The sequence below is a fragment of the Sturnira hondurensis genome, unplaced genomic scaffold (genome assembly GCF_014824575.4).
Source record: "Sturnira hondurensis isolate 20B ecotype Veracruz unplaced genomic scaffold, ASM1482457v3 Scaffold0022215, whole genome shotgun sequence".
In the NCBI taxonomy this organism is placed as follows: Eukaryota; Metazoa; Chordata; class Mammalia; order Chiroptera; family Phyllostomidae; genus Sturnira; species Sturnira hondurensis.
In genome coordinates, this window is record NW_028094846.1 from 10,234,380 (window position 1) to 10,257,788 (window position 23,409).

At 49.4% G+C, this 23,409-nt stretch overlaps 2 protein-coding genes across 3 annotated transcripts in view; one reads left to right on the forward strand and one right to left on the reverse strand.

Moving 5' to 3' along the window:
• The window catches only part of STX6 (syntaxin 6), a 33,214-nt gene extending 28,491 nt beyond the window's left edge, over positions 1 to 4,723 (reverse strand). For both annotated transcript variants that reach the window (XR_005064874.1, XM_037035359.1), the window contains exon 1: positions 4,453 to 4,723. Coding sequence is in view for 1 of the 2 variants with exons in the window: in XM_037035359.1 (XP_036891254.1) it covers positions 4,453 to 4,487 (35 nt within the window). In the remaining variant the exon portion in view is untranslated. The remainder of the gene's footprint in view (positions 1 to 4,452) is intronic.
• LOC118979252 (major histocompatibility complex class I-related gene protein) lies at positions 4,486 to 22,974 on the forward strand. Its single transcript, XM_037035295.1, is given in 11 exon segments — positions 4,486 to 4,606; positions 4,732 to 4,958; positions 6,715 to 6,790; positions 10,263 to 10,325; positions 18,387 to 18,701; positions 19,331 to 19,366; positions 19,369 to 19,599; positions 22,018 to 22,111; positions 22,113 to 22,204; positions 22,771 to 22,809; positions 22,812 to 22,974. Coding segments are annotated over 11 exon segments (1,353 nt in total). The 3' UTR covers positions 22,871 to 22,974.
• The last annotated feature ends 435 nt before the right edge of the window (positions 22,975 to 23,409 follow it).

Here is a 23,409-nt window from a genome sequence, read left to right on the forward strand (position 1 = left end):
AACCAATGTTTGCAAAGTTGTTTTTACAGTGAAATATCTGATTCTGATTTTTAAAAAGTAGGAAGTGAAACTCGACTTACATTCAACTGCACTGGACCAAACTTCCCCCGCGAACTAGAATTAATCTTTCTCACAGTGACCGTACCAATAAACTGTCTTCTCAGCACTGTGCACAGGGTGGACTGTGCTTGCCTTTAAAGGGCTCAGAGTTGAAAAGGTTCTATTTACAGACAAGAGCTGCTGAGGGGATAACACAGCGTGACACACAGCACCTCACACGTCTGCTCACGTCTGCCATCACTGCGACACTGGCCCAGAGCTGAGATCCTGGAAATGAGATGGTGGTAGGAGAGGACGCAGACATGAGCCGGGGTAGAGGACCCAGAAGCAGAGTGCTGAGATAGCCTGGTGATGGCACCAGTAGGACCCGATGACCAAGTGGACACAGCACTGAAGGAGAGGGCGGAATCAGGAGTGATGAGGGCCACAGGGAGGATGGGCCGGTCAGGCGTTTACAGGCAGGGGAAGGAGAAAAAAAGAGGAGAAAACCCGCAAGGGGGTGTGGAGGACAGAGCTGTGTCAGAGTGACAGTGCGGGTCGAGCACAGACACACACGGAGTGCCTGTGGCAGCGGAACGGTGAAGGGCACCCAGTGACAATACACACAGAACCGACCAGGGCCGCTATGCTGACGCGATGAGCGAGAGGCTAGGCCGGCCAGAGGTGGCCAGCAGAGCCGGGGGTCGGCGTGGGGCATGAATTACCCCACAGCACGTGCACCACAGTGGGCATCTGCACCAGCTAGGGCTACACTTGTCCTCAGAGGCATCCCCCAGCCCCCCAGTTGTGGCTTTTCTCCTCTGTGCTCTGGACAAGACTTCCAAGGTATCAAAAATGAGCCTCCAACCCAGGCATTTGTCACTGCATATTTGAGCCAATTTTTGAACTGGTCTCCTTTTCCACCTTTCTTCACACCAGTGTCTCTAACACTACTACCAAATCAACGTTCCTAAAACCCTAATTTCATGGCATTTCTCTGCTTTAAAAACCTCCAGTGGCCTCAAAATGAGACTCTCCTTGGTGCTATTCTACCTTGTCCCGTGAAGTGTTAACAGTATGAGGAGAATGGGGCAGTTTCAATTTGAATCCCGGGTCTACAGCTTACCAGCTGTGTAGCTAGTAGCTTAGCCCCTCTGTGCTCCCTCAGCTCTTCATCCCTAAAATGTGGCCAATGCCCACATCCCAGAACTGCTCTTAGGAAGTGAAAAGTCTTACTTATTAGCACACAATGCCTGACACGGGAGTTGCATCCTTTAAATAGTTGCATTGCTATTATTACCCAACCGCCAAATGTCCCACTCTACCAGGGATGTTTGCCTTGATGAGTTCTACACAAACAGTGCTCATCTCAGGGCCTCAGCTGTGGGCATTCCCGCCGTGAGCAAGCCCCCCACTACCCAACAGCACCCATTCACCATGCGTGCTACACAGCCAAGGTGCTGGGCTGGAAATCCAGGGAAATAAACAGTCCCAACCCCCAGAGCTCATAGTCAAATAATGAAAGAGGAAGAGGTGCCATAATGTGCTGCTGGTGCCAAGGGAAGCGCTTCCTGGAGACAGTGCGGATGCTGGCAGTGGGTCTCGAAAGCCGAGTGGGCAAGTCAAGGGCCGAACAGGGCCACATGGAGAAGGGGCATCCACTGCTGTGGTCACGGTCCCTGTGCTGGGTCCGGTATGGCTGAAACTCTGAGAGGAGGCAGGCAGAGTGAGAGGAGGGAAGAGGAAGCCTGGACCACTGAGGTCATGAAGCATCTGGGCTTTATTCTGTAGGCAACAGGCAGCCTCTCAGTGGCATCAGGAGTCCTTGCTTGGGCTCTGTGCCGCCCAGTGTGGAAGCCGCATGTGGCCACTGCTTGAAATGCACTAATGTGACTGAGGAACTAGAATTTTAATTTCAACTAATTTAAATCTAGACACTAATACAGAATTCAGTTACTGGAGACTTCTTAAGTATGCTTGGAACACTTTGGGTATGTGAATCCTCTTTCTCAACTCTAAATTTAATAAACTCTAAAAAGATATAAGTATTTCTGATGACAGTTTAGCATCCAAATTAAGATGAGCTGCAAGTGTAAAATACACACCAGATTTTGAAGGTTTAGCACAAAAGAGGAAAATATCTCATTAATCTTTGCTGGTCAATCACGAGTTGAAATATTTTGAACCTATTAGATCGAAGAGGACAGTAAAATCAATTTTCCCTTTTCATTTTTACTTTTTAATGTGGCTACTAAGCAATGAAAAATGGCACACTGTGCCATTTTTACACACTGTGTAATATTTTGGAGAGCACTGATCCGGTCTAGCCAACGGCACATGAAAGAGGCAAGAGGCTGGGGGCAGGAAATTAGAAAATTAGAAACTCTTTGATAAAAGTCCAGATGAGACAGGCCTAAATGATCTAACGCCCACCCATCTTCAAAATCTACCCAAGACTTAATGCCACCTCCGAGAGCGTTTCCAATCATAACCGTCCCGAATGAGTCACCCTTCTCCCAGCTCCTGAGGCACTTATCCTCCGCAGCACTCACTTCAGCACGTAATCATTCACCCCCTGTCATTTCTACTTAGGTTTCGAGGTCAGTGTTGCTCTGCTTAGACTATCAGCTCCTAGGGTAAGGACCACAATTTAGGTGTCTTTAATCTTTCCACACTGTGTGATGGGTTTTCAGTACTTTTAATAAACAGAGGTATATGGTTTCCCAAATACTCCATCACACATACAATCTGAAGACACCCATGTGGCTAACTTTACCTTTGCACAGCAGAAGACAGTGAGAGTTTCATTTCCGTAAGACACATTAAGGACGATACAATGATGTCAAAACCAACCCAAGACTCCAGGCCAATGTACCAGTAAAGCAGTTATATCTAATTAGTGAGCAAACATTGGGAGACAGTACTGGATACAGGGAAAAATAAAATGTCAAGATGGCAGAGCGATTTAACATTTTCATATATTCCATTAAAAATCAAACAAAAAATGTCCAATTCGCTCTGGTCTCTACTGCCAGGGATAACCTTTGCCCCCTATGCACTAAGAACTTTCATTTGGGGGTAAAAGACACAACTTTAACCTTTAAAAATTAATCCCTAAAACCTTTTAATAACACATTTTCTAGATAGAGAGCCACATTTTACTAGGGGAAAAAAACAGAAAAACCTACAATTTAACATTTCTCTATCTAAGTTAAAGTAAGGTGAAGAAAAACCTTTCTAGGGAACTGTTAAGTGTATAAATATATTCTACTGTATCATGGATAATAAAGTATTTCACCTAAAGCATCATTTAAATTTTCTAAGAACGCTTAAAAAAATTAAACACTCAGGCACCACCAGGTCAACTTTCACCACTACAGAAATAGGAAGCTAGCAGCAACTAGTTGAAAGCAAAGGGATCCTGACTCTGTGGTTATTAGTACTGATCTGGGAACTTTGTAGTTCTCAGATTTGTTTGTTTGACATTTAAAACATAAAGCTGACAAGTTGTAACAACACCAGAATCCATCTTTCTTACATTTGTTTAATGGCTACAAAGCTGACAACGTGCAATTCAAGTTTCTATCTCCAAACAATTCAGCAATCAAAAATGGAGTCAGGACAGCTCAAAGGGAAAAACAAGTGGGCAAACCTGTCAAATAGCCGGGGTGAAATCAGGGAGTTGAAAAGAAAGCACTCATTTCCTTTAGCACTGTGGGAAAATCCCGGTGCTAACAGAAAGCCAAGCAAAGTTTTGTTTGGCTGATTTCATTTTGTTTTTTTTCCAACATCATCACTGAGCACGAACGACTGCTTTCCTCCCGTCCCATTACTCAGTAAAAACTCCCCCACTGAACTGAGCTGTTTTCCGGAGCCGGCTCCCCAGCCTCCCAGCTCCACGCCGCCCCCGCCTCCCAGCCTGAGAACGTGCTGGGACGCCTCCGGGCTGGTTGTGGTCCCACCAGTCTGCGGGCCAGCGTTCGGATCTCAGTGGACAATGGGAACTCACCCCCGTCAAAGCCAACTACAAAGCTCAGGAGGGCCATTTCCCTTTTCCTGCCAGATGCTGTTTTCCCTCCTTCGAAGTAAGGCCCGTGCTCTACTATAGCCCCGTTGTGCTGGGACCCGTGTCCTCCTCCCCACCTGCAGAGCTGCTGAATTCAACCCCCACACAAGTTACACAGCAACGCAGAGGCCAAAGGGTACCCCCTCCCCAGGGGTTTGATTGGGGGTACAATTTCACAGTCCAGGTGGGTCAGATCTCTGGACACTTGGTCACAGCCCTGAAGGCTAAGCCGTCCCCACTGTCCCCTCCCCAGCCTCAACGTCTCCCCTCCCCCTCCAGCACGGAGAATGGGGAGGTGCGGGGCAGGGAACGTCACCTCCTCCAGGGGAGCCCTCGGCGACACTCACCCTTTCACCACAAAGAAGGGGTCCTCCATGGACATGGCGTCCCGGCCCCCGGCCGCCTCCCGCCTGCACAGTGCACAGGGCGCCCGCGCCCTCCGATCCTCCCTCGCCCACCTCCCACAGCCACCGGAGCTTCAGCCCCGGAAGACCCAGTGCAGTGGGCGCGGGCGCAGGCCGGGGGGGCTCGGGACCGCCGCTGGTCCTACACTCTAGGGGACCACAGACCAAATCCCTAACTCTGGTGCCGGGCCCCGCTGGTGCCTCCTCCCCCGGCTCCACCAGGCGGGTCGGCAGGCCTGACCCCGCCCCCGGGACCCAAGGCCTTGGCCAACCACCAGCGTCGCCTGCTGCACCACTTCCGCACCCGCGCTCACGTGACCAGAACCTGCCCCGCCCCTTCGTGGGCGGGGCCTTACGTCACTGGGCCCTGGAGGCGGGACTCTGGGGGAGTCTTGACCCACCTCTCAGGATTGGGGGGAGGAGCCGCTTGTTCTTTCTTAAGAAGACAGGTAGGTGTTTAGGATTCAAGATAGTGAATGCACCTGATGTGCACAGTCCTGTTACCTTTCCTCCATGTACTTTTACTTGATTTTGATAATGTGATTTATAAATCTCGTAAAGCGTGCTCATCGTATACATGATCTGACTATACAATGTCGCACAACTTCTTTAGGTCTTACTCTGTATCTGGACGCACACTAAAAAGTATTTATGCAGTATCCCTATGTTGTGTGTGTGTCGGGGAGGGGTATTATTACTCCCATTTTGTACACGAGAAAAGTCAGAGTGCTTTCAAGATTTCCTGTGGTCACACAGCTGGGACAGGGCAGAGTCACAGATTCTGTGCACGCTCCACCACACTGGGCTGTATTTCCTTTTGCTGAGCATTCTGCAAGGAACCAGTAACATAGATTTTTTCATACAATGGCATGGTGCGTCCTGAGAGAGAGAGCAACTCTGAGGGACAAAGAAGGACCCAGTTATGGCAACTTCCTCTCAGCTATGGTTCAAGAATTTTTCCAGAAAGCATTTTGCTCAGAACAGTTAGCCAACTCATATGGTAGATAGGCTTTGGGGGTTGTGAGCTTTACTCACCGGCAATCACTGAGCAGCTACTCTGTGTCAGGCACTGTGCCGTTATCTCGGTTGCTCTACGATGAAGTAATTGCTGTTACTATCCCCATTTTATGAACAAGAAATCTAAGACTCTTGGAAGTTAAGTGACTGACCCAAAGTCACCAGTCTTTTTGGAACTGAAAGAGTCCCCAGAGCCAGGCAAACCCTGTTTGAACCCGGGTTCTGTTACCCAGTCTCTCGTCAATTAAAGGTGGGTTCATGGTTTGTTGCAAAGTGTTAAATAAAAATGCATGTGAATCCCAAGGTTCCAAAGGAGTGAGGTGGTGAAGTCAGGGAACTGGTCAGGAAGCTACTGTGGTCATCTGGCCTGAAGGGATGAGGAGGAAACAGACATGAATCTGATAGATGTTTCCGAGGAAAAACTAAAACTCCTGGACAGGATGGCAGATTGATTGAGTGGGGTTAGGGGGGAGAGAACTAGAAGTCACAGAGTAGAGGCTTCCCTGAGACCGGGAGGCGCAGTGGAGATCAGAAAAGAAGCTACTAGGAGAGAACTATTTATTTAGGGACATATGGAGATGGGGAGGTGGAAAGGGATCATCTTTTGTTCATTCAACAAACACATGTAAGTTGAGGGGCAGATGAAAACAGTGATTATGAGCCATATTTGGAAACAGATTGCCTGAGTTCAAATCCCAATTCTGCTACTTCCTGCTGCATATTGGACCAACTGATTAATTTCTCATTGTCCTCAGCTGTGAAATGGATACCATAAGAACAACTTCCTTAGAGAACGCCCTGAGGGTTAAATGAATTGATATGTGAGAAGTGCTTAGAACAGTGCCTGGCATGTGTTGTCCTCTTACTGTGTGCTAGGCACTGAGGATACAGACAAGAAGAGGCCTGGTCCTTGCATTCAAGGAACTCTCAGACCAGTGAGAGAGACAGGTAGTTACACGCAATGAGAGAAGGGCACATGTTACCATAGAAACATGGAGACAAGATACCAGCTGATTTGTGTGTGTGTGGAGGGGGTTGTTTGTAAGCAATGACTGGAGGCAGCCAGGTGGCAGCACAGCAGCCTATGGGGAGCCTCTGCAGAGGGCATTGCCAGGGTGGAAGGCGGATGGTGGCCGGAGGAGCTAGGGCTGGAGACTGAGGTTAATAACTGTGGGCACTCTCCTGTAGGTCATGGAAGTTGACAGAATTGACAAGGTCAGACTGGCATTTGAGACAGATACTGTGGTGGCTGGGAGGTCAGTCAGTAGGTCGGTCCAGGGGAGGGAAGAGGGTGTCCTGAGATAAGCTCATGGCAAATAGGTCTGAGAGTAGGGACACATTTGAGAAACACTTTAGAGGCAGCATCAGTGGACTTGGTGACTGACTGGTTCAGGGTGTTGGTGGGAGCAGAAGGGGGAAGACCTGCAGTGTTGTGGAGTTGGAAGTGGGTGCTTGTTAGTTCCAATCACCAGCAAAGACAGCACAGCAGGAGGATTAGGTGTAGCATGTTGGTTTTCCCCACGAAGCTGTGAACTCCCAGAGGGAGGGGAACTGTGCTCACTTGTGCTTTGTCCCCTCAAAGCCTAGCATAGCCTCTTATTATCTATTCCATGAATTTATTAATTAAACTATAAGCAAAGGGGCAGAAACATAGAAGATAGGAGACAGAGGCTTGGAAAATTCCCATAATTAGGGATTTGGGAAAAGTACCAACAATGGAGATAGTGGAGGGTTGAGATATGAGATGTATGTGTGGGAGGTACGGAGCGTTCCTTTCTTTAATATATCATCACCCTCCTTCACTGCCTCTCAAACTAGATGACCTTGACCTCCACTGTCCTGGGGAAAAGGAAGGTATGATTAAAATGCAAGCATCTTTTCATGTGCTTATTAACTGTTTGTATATCTTCTGTGGAGAAATGTCTCTTCCAGTTTTTGCTCATTTTTTCATTGGGTTGGTTGTTTGTTGTTAAATTCATCCTAAATCCTTTTTGAAACAACCCTGAGTAAGGGAGAAAAGTGTTACATAGATGTTAGATGATATACTCTTCCTCATTATCCCAATCTTTTAAAAAAACCTGGTATGTATTTGCAGGTTCTGGAACACTCCAATAAACACTTACTCTGGTCGGCTTTCACTGGCCCAGCCATAGCTGTCTGCATTTCCCATCCCTAACCACAGAAATATCCACACACGTACCACACACTGGTTACGCTTCCCTCATGCTCCTTTGTTGTTACCAACACCTGCACCCTTACTCTTTACACATTAGTTTAAAATAAACAAGAGGGAATTCTATTCAACTTACATATCCAACATTAGAAGGTGATCAAGAATTTGTGGAATACCCATTTGATAGTCGTTGGAATGTTTTTTAAAAGTGTGTAATGACATGGAGGAAAAATAGCAAGACAAAAATTATATATATGATATGATTTCAACTTTGTCCATTTTTATATAGAGAAATATTTTTATATAGAGGAAAATTTTATGCATAGTAAAAAGAAAATGTTTTAGAGTTTGGCACTATGAAATATTTTCTTGGATCATTAGAAAAAAAATTCAAGAGAAGTGAGAAAGCCAAGTAACCACATATGCAAATGCACATCAAAATTTAGCAGTTTTGATTGTTTTTAAATGTAAGGTGAGTTAGGAATGGATGGGTGAATGGATTTTACTGAGTATTAAAAGTTAAAATATGTTATTAGGATTCAGTGAACTTGACAAAATAGTGAACTTGAACCATGGTAGGAGGGCAGGTATGACCTTTATGATCTCTAAGAATTTGTTCATGCAAGGAAAAGGAAAAGCCACACTCTCTCTTGTTAAACTAGTGAATAATAATATAGTGATAATGATTGCTAACATTTATTTACTATGTAGCTGACACTGTGCTAAGTGATATATGTGCATAATTTCCCGAAGTAGCTTCAGAATTTCTACATAGGGCAGGTTTTAGAAAGTAACTTAAAAGTTTGGATGGCAGGGCTGGGAGGCTTCAGTGGAAGAGGTTACGTGGCAAACCCACTGTCTTTTCTTAAATTAGAGGTTTACCTGGAATGGCTCAAGAGGGCTGATGGTGATTATGTGTGTGTAACTTTAAAGACCCAATAAGCCTCCTCTTGATGCTGTAACGAGTGACCACAAATTTAGTGGTGTAAACAACACAAATGTGTTCTCTTACAGAATAAATTTATTCTCTGACAGAGGTCTGAAAGTGGGTCTCACAGGCTAAAATCCAAGTGCTGGTAGCGTCCCATTCTTTCTGGAGGCTCTGGGGGAGAATCTGTTCCCCCTCCCACCAGCTCTGGAGGTTGTCAGCGTTCCTTGGTTCATGGCTCCCTGCCAGCAATGGCCTGACTTCAGCCTTGCTTCTACTGCCACACCTTGTCTGACTCTTTTGCCTCTAGCTTATCAGGACCCCTGTGATTACTTGGGACCCACCAGATAATCCAGGATTTTCTGCCTATCTAAAGATCCTTAATTTAATCATGCAGGATAAATCCCTTTTGCCACCTAAGATAACAGTCCCAGGTTCTGGAGATTAGGATGTGGGTATCTTTAAGGTGTGTGTCTGTGGGGAGCGGTATTCACTTACCACAGAAGGAACTCAATTTCTATAGTTCTACTACCTACTAGGTGTATCAAAAACAGAACCTCCTCTAACCCTTTGACAACTTTATGAAATATATGCCAGGGTTTGCTTTTAAAGTTGAAACTGAGCCTCAGCTCAAATTGAGAGTCTGCCCAAGGTCAAGTAGCTGGGATACAAACCCTTGTTCTTGAACCAGAGCTCAAGCCGACCTGCCTCTTGGCCTTGCCTCGGCTTAGGCTTATTTCTCCCAGTTACCTCTACTTCCTCCTTCCTGTCTGGGCCTGTCCCCCAGCTCCCTGGATAAGCTTAAACTGCTGTTTCTCATGCTCCCCTGCTCACATGCTCCCCTGATGCCAACACAGTCACAGCTTAATCCTGGGAATTGCTAATCAAGCAAGCCAAGTGGCTGCCCCTCAGAATCTTTTTTTTTAAAGGCATTTTTCTTGCTCTCCTTCATGCAACAAGCAACTGTTGTTGTCTATCGTGCTGGGTGCTGGAGCTGCAGGGAAGATAGACCTGCTAAAATAATAAGACAGTCTGATAGGTGCTGTGTTAGCCATATGAACTCTACGGCATTGCAGGAAGCCAGAGCAGGAAGATCCAAGTTCTGGGAACCTTGCGTGAATCTTTCTTGTCCACTGGGGGTGAAATCTATGCCAGGGAAGAAGCAAAGGCCTCTTTTTCTCTGTGTTCCCTGAGGGCAATGGAGTGATTAATCTTTATGTTTTCTGTGACTTGCACATGAATATTTAAAAATTGGAAACAGAACCACCTGAAACGATTATAATATTGCATGTGAATTGTAATTGAAAAATATTTTAATTATAATAATTATTACTATAATAATAATTGTTATTTTAAAAGGTTGGGAACAGGGTAGAGACAGGCACACCAAAAGGGTCAAGCAGTGTATGAAACCAACACAAGGTTAAAAATGACCCCGGAAGGCGCTGCCTAGAGCTCTCTATATTCTACCTAGCAACTGGTGACACTGGGCGCTTCCCCTATTTTTATTGGGAGAGGGCCCGGAGCGTCGCGCAGTTGCTAAATCCCTGAAGAGCCGACGGAGTTTAGGTTTTCGAAAGATCCGCGGGGGCGTGTCGGTGTTTCTTTAAAAGAACCCGAAAGAAAGGACTTGAGGCGGGCTGGTGGTGCTCTTGTTAGCCCTCCTGGTTGTATTTACGGTGAAGCACCGTGCTGCCCGTGCGTATCCCACGCTCTCTCAGCCCCGAACCCCGGAGCCGAGGCAGCGGAACAGCTCGTCTTCCTCAAACTTGGGGCGAAAAGTCGAAGGAGCCAGCGGCGGAGAAGCGAATTTGTTGAACCTCAGACCTGTAGCAGCGGCACACCGGCCGCATGGTTAGTGCGGAATTTGGGCTGGCCCAGCGGCCGAGGGGGTGGGAGCCCTCCCTTCCGCAAAGCCCCGCCCCGCGAGCGGCCTCTCGCGCCTCCCAGATTCTCCCTCCTTCTTCCCGCCCCTCCCCTCCCGGCCACGCCGCGGGCGTCGGGGGGCGTGGCCCGAGTTCCGGGGGCGCGGTCCGCTGTTTAGGTTCCCGCGTGTTTCTGCCTCACTGCGAGCTCTCCCGGTGGGAGAAGATCCCGGGAGGATAAAACCAGGGCTCCAGACTCGGTTCCTGGGTGTTGGAGCCGTCAGTCGAGCAGAAGGCGTTTTCCTCGGCTCGGGGCCCATGTCTCTGGGGACGCAGGTGCCTGCAGGCGCCCCCCGGCATTCGAGAGGGTCCGGGGCTCCGCTGCCCAGAGCAGCTGGTCCTCCAGCTGGGGACCGGCGCTCCCGGACAGACGGGGCGGGCACTGTCGGGACACTGTCGCAGCTACCAGCGTGGGATGACAGGCAGGAGCTCTCACGTCAGCTGGGAACGACTGACTGCACAAATGCTGGCTGACGGCCGACCGCGTGCCAGGAGCTTTGGGGGATACGACCGTGCGCCATTCAGACGTAGGTCCTGTTTCTGCAAAAACTTAATCCAGAAAGATCCCACCATTTAAGTCAGAAGTGGGAAAGATGGGGGTTGGGGGGTCAGAGACAGACGATGGAAAGAGGAAGGGAGAGAAGGTGGTATTTACAGGAGGTCAAAAGCTTATATTTTACCTGCATTTCATCTGTAAAAAGCTCTCCAATAATGTGNTCCTGGTTGTATTTACGGTGAAGCACCGTGCTGCCCGTGCGTATCCCACGCTCTCTCAGCCCCGAACCCCGGAGCCGAGGCAGCGGAACAGCTCGTCTTCCTCAAACTTGGGGCGAAAAGTCGAAGGAGCCAGCGGCGGAGAAGCGAATTTGTTGAACCTCAGACCTGTAGCAGCGGCACACCGGCCGCATGGTTAGTGCGGGATTTGGGCTGGCCCAGCGGCCGAGGGGGTGGGAGCCCTCCCTTCCGCAAAGCCCCGCCCCGCGCGCGGCCTCTCGCGCCTCCCAGACTCTCCCTCCTTCCCTCCCCTCCCGGCCACCACGCCGCGGGCGTCGGGGGGCGTGGCCCGAGTTCCGGGGGCGCGGTCCGCTGTTTAGGTTCCCGCGTGTTTCTGCCTCACTGCGAGCTCTCCCGGTGGGAGAAGCTCCCGGGAGGATAAAACCAGAGCTCCAGACTCGGTTCCTGGGTGTTGGAGCCGTCAGTCGAGCAGAAGGCGTTTTCCTCGGCTCGGGGCCCATGTCTCTGGGGACGCAGGTGCCTGCAGGCGCCCCCCGGCATTCGAGAGGGTCCGGGGCTCCGCTGCCCAGAGCAGCTGGTCCTCCAGCTGGGGACGGGCGCTCCCGGACAGACGGGGCGGGCACTGTCGGGACACTGTCGCAGCTACCAGCGTGGGATGACAGGCAGGAGCTCTCACGTCAGCTGGGAACGACTGACTGCACAAATGCTGGCTGACGGCCGACCACGTGCCAGGAGCTTTGGGGGATAGGACCGTGCGCCATTCAGACGTAGGTCCTGTTTCTGCAAAAACTTAATCCAGAAAGATCCCACCATTTAAGTCAGAAGTGGGAAAGATGGGGGTTGGGGGGTCAGAGACAGACGATGGAAAGAGGAAGGGAGAGAAGGTGGTATTTACAGGAGGTCAAAAGCTTATATTTTACCTGCATTTCATCTGTAAAAAGCTCTCCAATAATGTGACCACAGTATCCCCTAAATGCAGTCCTTCTTGCAATGGTCTCCCTCACCCTGTGGCGGGCGGAGAAAACCCAGCGCAGAGCCGCTGACTCAGCTCCCATAATAAACACAATAATAAAAGTCTGAAGTGTGCACAGGTCTTCTGGCCCACGGTCGGGGCTTCTTGACAATGTCACTGCGCCTCTGGCTGTGGCCACTTGGCACTTTGATAATGGGTGGGGTGTGAAACAAAACCAGTCGTTTGTAAAGGGGGGAAGGTCACTCTGCCCTGGCTCTTCTCCTTCCGACTCCCAGATGTCCTCCGTCTCTGCCCCACTTGTGCCCTGGATGGTGACTTCTACAGGCTGCCCCAGTCAGTCTCTCTTGCAGGCTGATTTCCACCCAATGGGAGATTCTGAAAGGAGCAATCAGAAAATGAGGAAAGAGGTTGGGGCGTTTCATCTTCTCCTTCCCCTGTTTCTGCAGTGTCTCTCGTGGTAGCTGTGCCCCTCTGCAAAATAGTTTCCCCAGAATAGCCCCTTCTTCCTGTGGTTCCAGCTCCCACTGGGCTTCAGAAACACAATTTGCTGCTCTTATCTCTGCAGCCCTAGAGGTGGTAATTACTTCCCATGGTTGCCAGCCTCTGGACCACATTATCCCTCATTTTTTTCCCCTTAACCTTGCCCATACCTCTGCAAACGTCCCTTCTTAAGGTCTCTTCATGTGACTCATCTGAAGAGAAGGCTGTTTCCTGCCGGGACCCTGGCCAAGAATTGTGTGCCAAGGGATGCTACAGGGAAGGGAGCCGGGTTGTTAACAAAGACCTGGGCTGCTTGATACATGTGTCTGATGATGGCCCTGCGTAGGAGCTTCTGGACGTGGAGCTGCAGGGAGTGTTTGGGGGCACAACTCCAGGAAGTGCCAAGATGACACCAGTGTCACCCCCAGAGTGTTGCTCTCATCGACTCTGTAGCCTGCATGGGCTGCTCCTTCCTGAGGGCTCCCCTAGCTCCTGTTCCCAGCTTTTTAATGCCCCATTTAGAAAAGTCTTCCCTTCAAGGCCCTCCGTAAAGCCAGGCAGAGAGCTCTTCGTTTTTCTCTTCTTTATTGCCCCGGCACTACCTCGTGACCAGTAGGCACTTAATAAATGCCTCCTGAGGGGATTTATGTTCAAAGGTAATGTCCCTAAGAAATTGAAGTTATCTGTGAGCCACCGAGAACTTGGGCAGCAACAATGACTGCAAATTAGCGACTGTGGTGTATTGTAGTTGTAGAATTTGTGTGGGGAAAAAAAGAAAAAACACAACACGATGTTTCATGCTTTACAATTCATCCCGTGCTGCGTTTCAGCCTGTGGGAAACTGGCCTGGTGACGTGGGCAGTGCAGTTGGCTGGGGCATGCATAGGGTCTTTCCTGCATGGCCCCATGAGGTCTGTGCATTTAGTCTTGAAATAACCAAGGTCAGTCTCTTGATAATATTCATGATTCTGTGGATGTACAACATCAATCTGTTATAGCAATTTGCTTTGTGAATGACAGGGTCCTTCCTGGGTAAGGACTGATGATGGGTGAGCCCTCTAAATCAACCACAGAACTAGTGTAAAAACACACAGATTATCTGTTTAGAAGTGACCTTGAGTTCAAAGAGTTAACATGGGAAAATATGGGCATTTGCTATAGACTTTATTAGACTTTAGTCTGTTTCCATGGAGCTGTTGCCAAGGTACACGCAGGAGAAATTTCTCCAAGACAGCGTTTTACTCCCTGAAGGCTCTCTTCTTCTTGGTTGACATGGAATCTGTCTAAATCTGAGAAATTCAAGTAATTTGTAGATTTTTTTTCTGGCTAGTTGGAATATCTATCTTTACTAAAATCCTCTGACCTCAACCATTCTCTTACCCCAGAGGATTGCCAAGAACTGGAGGGAGGGGGACCAGGTTAAAGATCACTTGCTTTATGAAACCCAAATTGAGACAAATGGCGAAGGACATTCTCTCTGATGTCCGCATTTGTATTTATTATGGAAAACCTTTCAAGAATATATGTATCAAATCACATTTTGTTACAACTGCAATGAATCATCTAAAAAGAATAAAATTCACAAAATTGGAATTCTTCTGGGAAATATGAGGCATATGATCGTCATTGTATACAGAGAATACCGAGAAAAAAAAAAACTCATCACAGCTCATTCATTAATTTCTTCTTTAATACTCCACGTGGCCCTGCAGTGATGTCCTTGCTACCCTCCAGCACAGTCTCCTCGAGGACTGGGGCTTGCTCTTCTGTCTGGAGGGCTCTTCTCTCTTAGCTCACTTCCTCACTTCATTCGCATCTCTCTGCTCAATTGCCACCTGCTCGGGGAAGACTTTCCTGGTCCTTTTATCTAAAAGATTAGCCGTCTTCACACTCTATCTCTTTCTCTGCTTTATTTTTCTTCACAATTTTCATTGCTGCCTTCTAGAAATCGGCCCAGAGGGCTGGGATTTTGATGTGTTCGCTGCCTCATCCCTACCGCTAGAACTGTGCCTACTGAAAATTCAGGAAAGCATAAAACTTCTACAAAAGGAGACATTGGCAACCTCCATCGAAAGAGTCGCTAAAAAGTCAAACCATCACACTAGCTTTGCAGGCCCTCAGGGAGTTCCCATAGGTAGAGGAGCCCTTGCTACCTGTAGAACCATCCGCGTCGCCACGTGGTTTGCGAAGTGTCCAAGGGCCCTCTTAACTAAAAATATCCACGCCCACTTCTCGTTCCCGTGATGCCTGACATTCCACGGGGTAGTTCCCAGAAATCATAATCACTCTGACCGGATTAAGGCCTCAGGCTCCTTGGGAGGGCCAATGAGTAATCAGGACTTTGTTGACCTGGTTATCCAATCAGGGCCTCGGAGGAAGGTCTGGAACCTGAGCCTCAGGGACTGGGGGAATCAGTGACAGTGAGTCACCCTTGACACAAGGGGGCGGGAGAGAGCAATGGTGGCGGAGTGGGGAGCCTGAAAGTGGGCTGGGGAAGTGCCCTGCCTTAGGACACAGCTGGGTGTATACGGCAGAGGCGGGGGGCGGCGCTCAGAGATGGGAGAGTCATTCCTTCCTCCACCACATGTGGATTCTAAGGAGGACCTTGGACAGTTTTCTTCATCTCTCTGCACTTATTAAAAATGGGAATTTTTGGCCCTGGCTGGTGTAGCTCAGTGGATTGAGCGCGGGCCTGCGATCCAGACGATCGCGGTTCGATTCCCAGTCAGGGCACATGCCTGGGTTGCAGGCCAGTTCCCAACAGGGGCCAGTTCCCAGCAGGGGATGCACGAGAAGCAACCATACATTGATACATTGATGTTTCTCTTCCTCTCTCCTTCCCTTCCCCTCTAAAGATAAATAAATAAAATATTAAAAAATAAAATAAAATGGGAATTTTAAAACCTGCCTCCAAGGGTTGCCCTGAGGAGTAAATGGAACTCCTGTTCATTGAAGGCTTAGCCGCACGCACCTAACCGCGCGCACCTACTAACCCAGGGTAGTGCTCAGTAAATTCTTGCAGTGCTTATGGTGCAGATGCTGCCGCCCTCCGCAGCTCATCAGGGCCCAGTTTCTTGGGAGAAGTGTCACCTCCTTGGAACATTCCCCGGTGGCTTCACAGGAGAGCGGGCTCTCTCTCCCCTGGGCACTCAGCCAGTACCTGGGTCACAGCAGTCACTGCTCACCACCAGCCATTGCCCTGCAACTTGATCAGGTTCTGTGCTTTAGTCCTCCTACAGCCCTGCCCGCGCCTGGAGGGAAGAACTGGCGTGTGACGTGCCTTTGCCATCCTTCCGCGGCCTTACAATTCCTGTGCGTGGTAGATGCCCAGTAAATAAAAATTGCCCCGTGGGCAAATGCCTGAAAACACTTTACCAATTGTTTTATAACCAGTGATTTTCACAGCCTCTTGTAAAAATGGCCTAACCAGCTCATCTAATCGGGTGAAGGGAACATAATTTAGGACACTAAGTAACCACTGTACCTGGCCTACGCTCGGAGGTTGTATTGCTCCGGCTCTCCTGCGACGTCCGTCAGGGGCTATTGGGACAGGCAGCAAATGCCCTTTGAGGGGCAGCTTGCCTGGCCTAAATAGAAGACCGAATTCTAAATTGTAGATTTCAGTCCAGTGAGTGAGTTGATGCTAATAGTCTGTTCATAGAAAGGGAGAAACCTAATTTCACACCTAATTATCGAAGCAAGAAGAAAGAATCAGAAGATTCTAAGATTGAGTCATATGAGATTGCCATGTTAGTCAATCAAAAATGATCAAAAATAGGTCTTTTGAAATGATTCAACAACCCTCATACTATACTAGAAATCTGGTCATCCGGGTAATATGTCCATAGAATACAAATTATTGCACAGTCTAACATATCATGAAAGAGACCATAGACTTTCCTCTTTCTTTTTTGTTCTGAGTTACTGATTTAACATCTGTCCACCCACCTCCATCACAGCCGAGGTCTCATTTTGGAAGCCCAGCTAAGGAGCAAACATGACCCATACCTGTGGACACACCAGATGGGTAACTGGGCCCATGGCAAGGGAAGGGGAGAGGGCCGAGGTGTCCTGGAGCGGAGCCAGGCTGCAGCTGCAGGAGGGGTGGACAGGCAGATGACCCGCAGATGGAGGCTGGCCTTCAGGGGCACAGCAGCCTTTGAAGTCAGGGCTGGCGGGGGGAGAGTGCTCTGAAAGCAGGAACTGCGTTGAGGTTGAGGGTGAAGAAAAGGGCACTACATTGAACTTGGAGGGTACCGTCACAGACCATATTTCTCTCCACTTACCTCTTATAAACTCTAGATAGTGCAGATTGTTATGAAGTGATCTTTTTATAAGAAAGCAAAATTCCCAGAATTGCAAATGTTGTGTGTGGCGACGATGCCACTGATACTTACGCAGGAAAAATTTTCCCATTGAGCAGTCACGGGCCTCCTTTGTCCTCTTGACTTGGCCATGCAAAGGTCAAGGCTGGTCCTGGGAGTGTCTTTGGAGATGGGCTTTGATGGTTGGGAGGGATTTTGATAAACCAGATGGCAGGACATAACAAGACTAAAGACTTGAGATTGGCATTTCCAGACTGTGGTGAGCAGAGTAGGGGAAGAAAGCCCGGACGCTGCTCTTTGGATGGCGCAGAGGGGCTTGGCCCTCAGCCTTGGCTCTGCCCACCTCTCATATGCCATCGTCTCTCCTGGGGCCATTGGTTGCCAGCAAGCCACACTCTCTCCTGCCTCCTGCTGGCACATGTGGTTTCTGCTCTGCTTCCGCCACCCTCCCTCCTGTGACCCCATAACCCCTTTGCCAGCTCACCTCCTTCTTGTCCCTGGCATCCCCCTAAGACATGTCTTCTCGGGAAAGTCTTCCCAAGGGCCCACACCCTGCACTCACCCCATCATGGGGCCCATCACATACTTTGAAACTGCCTCGTCGGTCTCCACCTGACCGTGAGCTTCTTGCCTGAGCTGAGAGGTCAGCATGGAAGTGGCAGAGAGGGCCAGTTACGTATCATTCTAGCTTAATCTACCTTGTCCCTTTATGATTATCACAATCCTTTTAGTGATGTTTGGCCAGAAGAAAAAGTAGAGAAAACAATAAAATGATCAACAAAGGTGGTTTGGTGTAACAGGAAAAGAATTGTGCTTTTAAAAAATGTATGTGGGTTCTTGATCTCATTGCCCTGGCGCGTGCTCGTGTGGGTGTGTGTGTGGGGGTGTGTGTACACACAGGTGCACATGCAGAGGTGGACAAGGGCCCTCATTTATCCACTCACTGTCCTTGTTGGTAAAATGGAAAGCTGGGTTGTCAGTGTTTTCAAACCTGCAGACCCAGTAAGTGGGCCTGGGCCCTCTCCCTGCGAACCCAAAGAGCACCCCCTCTTTCACGTACAAATGGAGATTACCTGTAAAATTTCATCGTAAGGCTTCTAATCCTGAACAAAAAAGGCTCCAAGTCTTGGGCTAGAGCATTCAAGACCTTTCCAGTCCCGACTGCTGGGGTTCTGGTTCTGTTAGAGGAGGCCGCAGCCAGGTCTCAGGAGGAAAGGGTGCAGCCAAACACAGAGCTGATGGGGGTAATTAAGTGGACTGAGGCTTAGGGACCTGGACAGTCTGTGACTCTGAGTATGTTCCTTCTTCGCCTCCCTCCCAGGTACTCACTCCCTGAGATACTAATGCCTGGGCATCTCAGATCCTGGCCGTGGGATTCCTGAATTTATTCCAGTGGGGTATGTGGACCCTTATCCCATGACCACACATGACAGTGTCTCTTGGGTGAAGGAGCCTCGGGCACCGTGGATGGCGGAGCACCTCATGCCTAGTCCCTGGGAGAGGTATGCGCAGCTGCTGTGGGGTTGGCAGCAGGAGCTCAAGGTGGACCTGAAGCGACTGCAGTCACTGCAGTCCCTCAGGTGGCAAATGCAGCAGATTGCTTCCCTCCCTGCTTCCCACCCCAGCTGGCCTCGAGGTCCCTAGGCTGACAGCGCCTGTGAGCTTTTGCCGAGTTGCCCTCTCTGTGGCTTTTGGCAAGGCCTGGACAATTTGGTTGATGAGATTCAGTGCCTGCCATATGTCCTGTGCATCTTCCAAATTGTCTGTCGTCCCCAGGAGCCCTTTGTTCATTGCTCCCTGTGTCCCTATCCCAGTATCATTCAGGCTTGCGACCTGTGTCTTCTCCTTTCCCCTATAAACGTGGCCATTCTGTGTCTCATTTCCTGGTGGCTAAGTGTAGTGAGTTGCTCACTTAGCATCGTGACTTACGGCATCAACTTTTCCAGGGGACATTTCTGGCAGCTGCGTCTCTCTCCCCCCTCCACTGCACTATAAAGTTAATCAATTAATCCTTTGCATGACAGGATAACCCCTCCAGGCAGGAGTTATCACGTTCCTTTGGCACACAGTAGGTACCCGGCAAATATCTGTCTACAGCTGGGATTTTGTCACAGGAGCCTCCTGGAGACAGTGATGCGTGGTAGGCCTGTGGGGTGCTGTGGCCTGGGGCGGAGGATGCCGCCAGCCACACACCCAGTCACGTCACCAGGTGGCCTCCTCCACACCCCTGTGTAAACCCCTTTCTGGCCTGTGTATGCGTTCCAGGGTTTCACACTTACCAGAGGATGGTGGGCTGTGATTTGCTGGAAGCACTGCGGGATTTCTGCGGTGTGCGTGTGATGGGCAGGATTTCATTATCGTCAGCAAAGACCCGCTGTCCTGGGCAGCTGTAGGTAGTGAGGCTGACATCACCGAGAGGGTGTGGGAGGCCAATCACCGTGAGTTACAGTGTCAGAAGAATTGGCTAGAAGAAGAATGTATTGCCTGGTTAAAGAGATTTCTGGAGTATGGGAAAGACACCCCACAAAGGACAGGTACAAAGGAGGGAGAGCACCTTGTTCCTGCACCCCAGAACCCCTGCCTTTACATGTGACTTCCTCTAATCTAGGCCATATGCCCCCTATTCTGAAATCCGTCTTGTTAGGTGGACTGTCGTGATCTGTAACTCCCCGTGAGAACTTTCCCTCATTACTTTTTATCAGCACTTTGACGAGACTCACTAATTCCACTTGAGAGAGTGAAATACCTCCAGGGACACCTCCTTTGGGGGGCATCGAGTGAGACAGATTCTTCCGTCTCCTGTCAGCTGGGAAATACTTGGGGTGGTGGGCGATTCTTACGAGTGTTTTAGTGACTGAGGGCTCCCATAATACCAATATGAGTGAAAATCTGGACTGATAAGGCAGACAGAAGGTCTTGGCCTCATTAAAGAATTTCTGATAAGATTTCTTTCAGTGAAAGGCTTCTCTTACACATTAATGGTAGGATTTAATTGGCCAGCCTTTAGTGAATGCAGAACTTTTTTCACTTACAATCTTAGTCGAAATGAATCATGCCTCTATTGCCCTAGAGGAGGCAGGTAGACTCAGTGTGCCTCTTCCCACGGCAGTGGCCTTCAGGGGTGGGGGTGGGGGGGGTGGGCCCTCAGGAGGCATCTGGGCCCTGTTATGAACATGGACTCTCTTTCCAAAGCCTCGGAGGCAGAGAATGAGAGTTTGAGCTTCCACCCTCCCACTCACTAACTGAAAAAGCATCTCAACTTTAATGGTTGCCGTGAACAGAAACCCGCTCGAACTGGCCCAGGTGCAATGGAAGAGCTACTTGACAGGCAGAAATCAGGGCGGTGTGGGGACCCGAGGAACTGAAACCGAGATTTGAATGGTTTTCTCCGAGGGGAGGACGTGGCAGCCAACACATAGCTCGTGTCTGCGTAGCTTCACCATTCTAGAAGATGGGACCTCCCAGCTCCCGTTGCATTTGGAAAAACAGGAAGGACGCCTGCACACCTGGGGTGTGTGGGAAGAACACAGAAGTTTAACTTCAGTATATCTGCTCCCCGCCCTTCAAGCCTCCTCTCTCTATTGGGGTGTCCTAATGGGGTTTCAACCGTTTGGTCAAAACCGACCCCCTAGGCAGGGATGTGTGATCATTTCTTACACACAGGCACAAAGCAGAGTCTCTCTTGGTGGCGTCTTATTTCCTTTTCAATATTGGAAAGCCTTTTTTCTCCTGCTAGACCGCATGCCACAGGAACAGAAAAGGAAGGTGTTGTGGAGGTGAACGCTCCTTCCTGTGTCCTGGTGGCTCGGGGTGGGGAACTGAGTCTAAGATGAGCAGGAGGCAGCCCCTCCCAGGACGGGGTTGGGCTCCGTGGGGCTCCTGTCTGGGTGTGACCCAGTGTCAGCAGGGAACACTAAGGACAGCACCATACGACAAAAGAGCAGGGTGGTCAAGGGGAAGCGAGGGCAAAATGTATAATTCTCTGTCGTCGCCGCTGGAGTCCCTCCGTGATACGAATCTCTGTAGCTCCTTTGAGGGGTAGCCGTGACTCGATCTGTTCCATGTGTGTGTGTCTGATGACAATCACTGCCTTAGTCTGTTTGGGCTGCTGTAACCAAATGCCCTCAGGCTGGGTAACTTACAAACAACAGAAAGGCAGTTCCCACGCTTCTGGAAGCCCGAAGTCCAAGTCCGGGTGCCAGCGTGCTCAGGTGAGGGCTCTGTGCCAGGTTGCAGTCTGCTGACTTCTTGCTGTGTCCCCACATGGTGGAAGGGGACTGGGGACTTCCCTGGAGTCTCTCTTATAAGAGCACTAACCCCAGTTTTGAGGGTTCTACCCTCATGACTTAAGCACCTCTCGAAAGCCCCTCCTCCTAATACCATCATCTTTGAGGGGTTAGGATTTCCACACATGGAATTGGAGGGGGTGGGAAAGAGCACAAACATTCAGACTACAGCTATCACCAAAGAACCTGCTCGAGCACACGAGGCACTTCAGAGCTGAAGCTGAGCTGAGACGGCTGTGATCTCTCTGCCCGAGCATGGAGCTGAAAGGAAGGAGTGCCGAGTTCTCCAGAGTCATGCTGGATTGCTCATCACACACAGTCACACACAAATTCTGTAGCTCCATTACATGGCCCAGCTGCACGGTCATTGTTCTGGAGCACAGCGCCCTGGCAGGAAGTACACCATTAGTCAGTTTGTTGTTGGCGAACCTGGGTTCTGGGTCATCCTTGGTTTGAGATGTTTCCTGCAGTGAAGAACATGAATCAGGAAACCCAGATGCCAATTTCCAACATTGTGTGTTCAGTACATAATCTGTTGCTTTTTAACTTGACCTTTTTCTTCCTAGAGCCCCCACTGGTCAGAGTGAATCGCAAGAAACTTTTTCAGAGATTGTAACTCTTTTCTGCACAGCTCATGGCTTTTACTGCCTTCCTCCGCCCCCACAGAAATTCCCATGGTCAGGATGAAAAATGGGGAAGAAATGATCCAAGAAATGGATTATGGAGACATTCTTCCCAGCGGGGATGGGACCTATCAGACGGGTATCTGTGGACCTGGATCCTCAGAGCAGCGACCTTTCCTCCTGTCACGAGGAGCACTGTGACGTCTAAATGGTCCTGCAGGTCCCTCAGGGTAAGGACAGGGTGTGGCTGCCTGGGAAGGGAGACTGAGAAGGGGGGGGGGGGGTGAGCAGTAAGCATGGATCACGGCTTGCTTTAGACCGAGTCTTTTAAATCAGAGGTTCTCTCTCTTTTGGGCCTGAGGGCTTCTTTATGTTCTGAAAAATTACTGAGGATCCCAAAGAGCTTTTATTTATGTAGGTTATCTCTGTGGTTACTTACTGTATGTAAAATAAATGATTTTTAAATTTAAACTCAAGAAAACACGGCGCATATTTTAGACAATGGTGTCATCACCTGTGACGCAGCCCCTAGGAAACCCCGCTGTGCCTGTGAGTGATAAAAAGAGGACAGTCACGCCTGAGACTCATGGACTCTCTGCAAGGGTCTTGAAGACCCCTGGGACATTCAGATCCCACTCTGGGAACTACCGTCCCCCTGCGTAACCCAAAGATCCTTGCCCTGCGTGGAGCTGTGAAATGAGAAGTGAGAGCAAGGAAAGTTGTGATGGGCTTCCCTGGAAGTTAATACAGAAGGGGAGGAAGACTAGGGGGTGCTTCCTCATATGCTTGTTTTCAGAGTAGAAAACTATCCCTCTGGTGGTGAGAGCAGTCTCCGGTGCCTCGTCCTCGCCATGGCCCTGGCTGGAGTTGGCCTCCTTGCCTGGAGAAGAAGGTAAGAAGAAGAAGGTGAGATGCCTATGGCAGGGATTCTGTACCTGCCACTCTGCTCCCCACTTATAAATGGGTGGGGCCTCCCAATGTGGTCACAGCAGGACCCGGGACACCTGTCCGACCATGTAGGGGACACACGCCAGGGGCGATGTTTACAAAGGGCGTGATCTGCTTCACAGGCAATGCCGACATCAGCAGAGCAGACGACTTCTGTCCAGGCGAGCTGTCCTCCTAGAAGTGGACCAGAGAAGATCGTGTGATCCTGATTTGTCTTTTTCTAAATTCTATCTGCGTTATTCGTTACTATTAACATGTTTGTCCTTTGTTTTAAGATATCAGTAAGCTTTCCCATTTTGACAAACATTTTCTGACCCAATCATATGAAAGTTCTTTTCCTTCTAAATTCATCTCTCAACACATGAAATGTTGGAGAGTAGATACCTTTGGAAAATGGGACTCAGGGTAAGAAAAAGGGGAGGGCTATAGGCTCTTGGTCCCTTGGAGAAACAATTCACTCATTCCACATATATGTGTATTAAATACC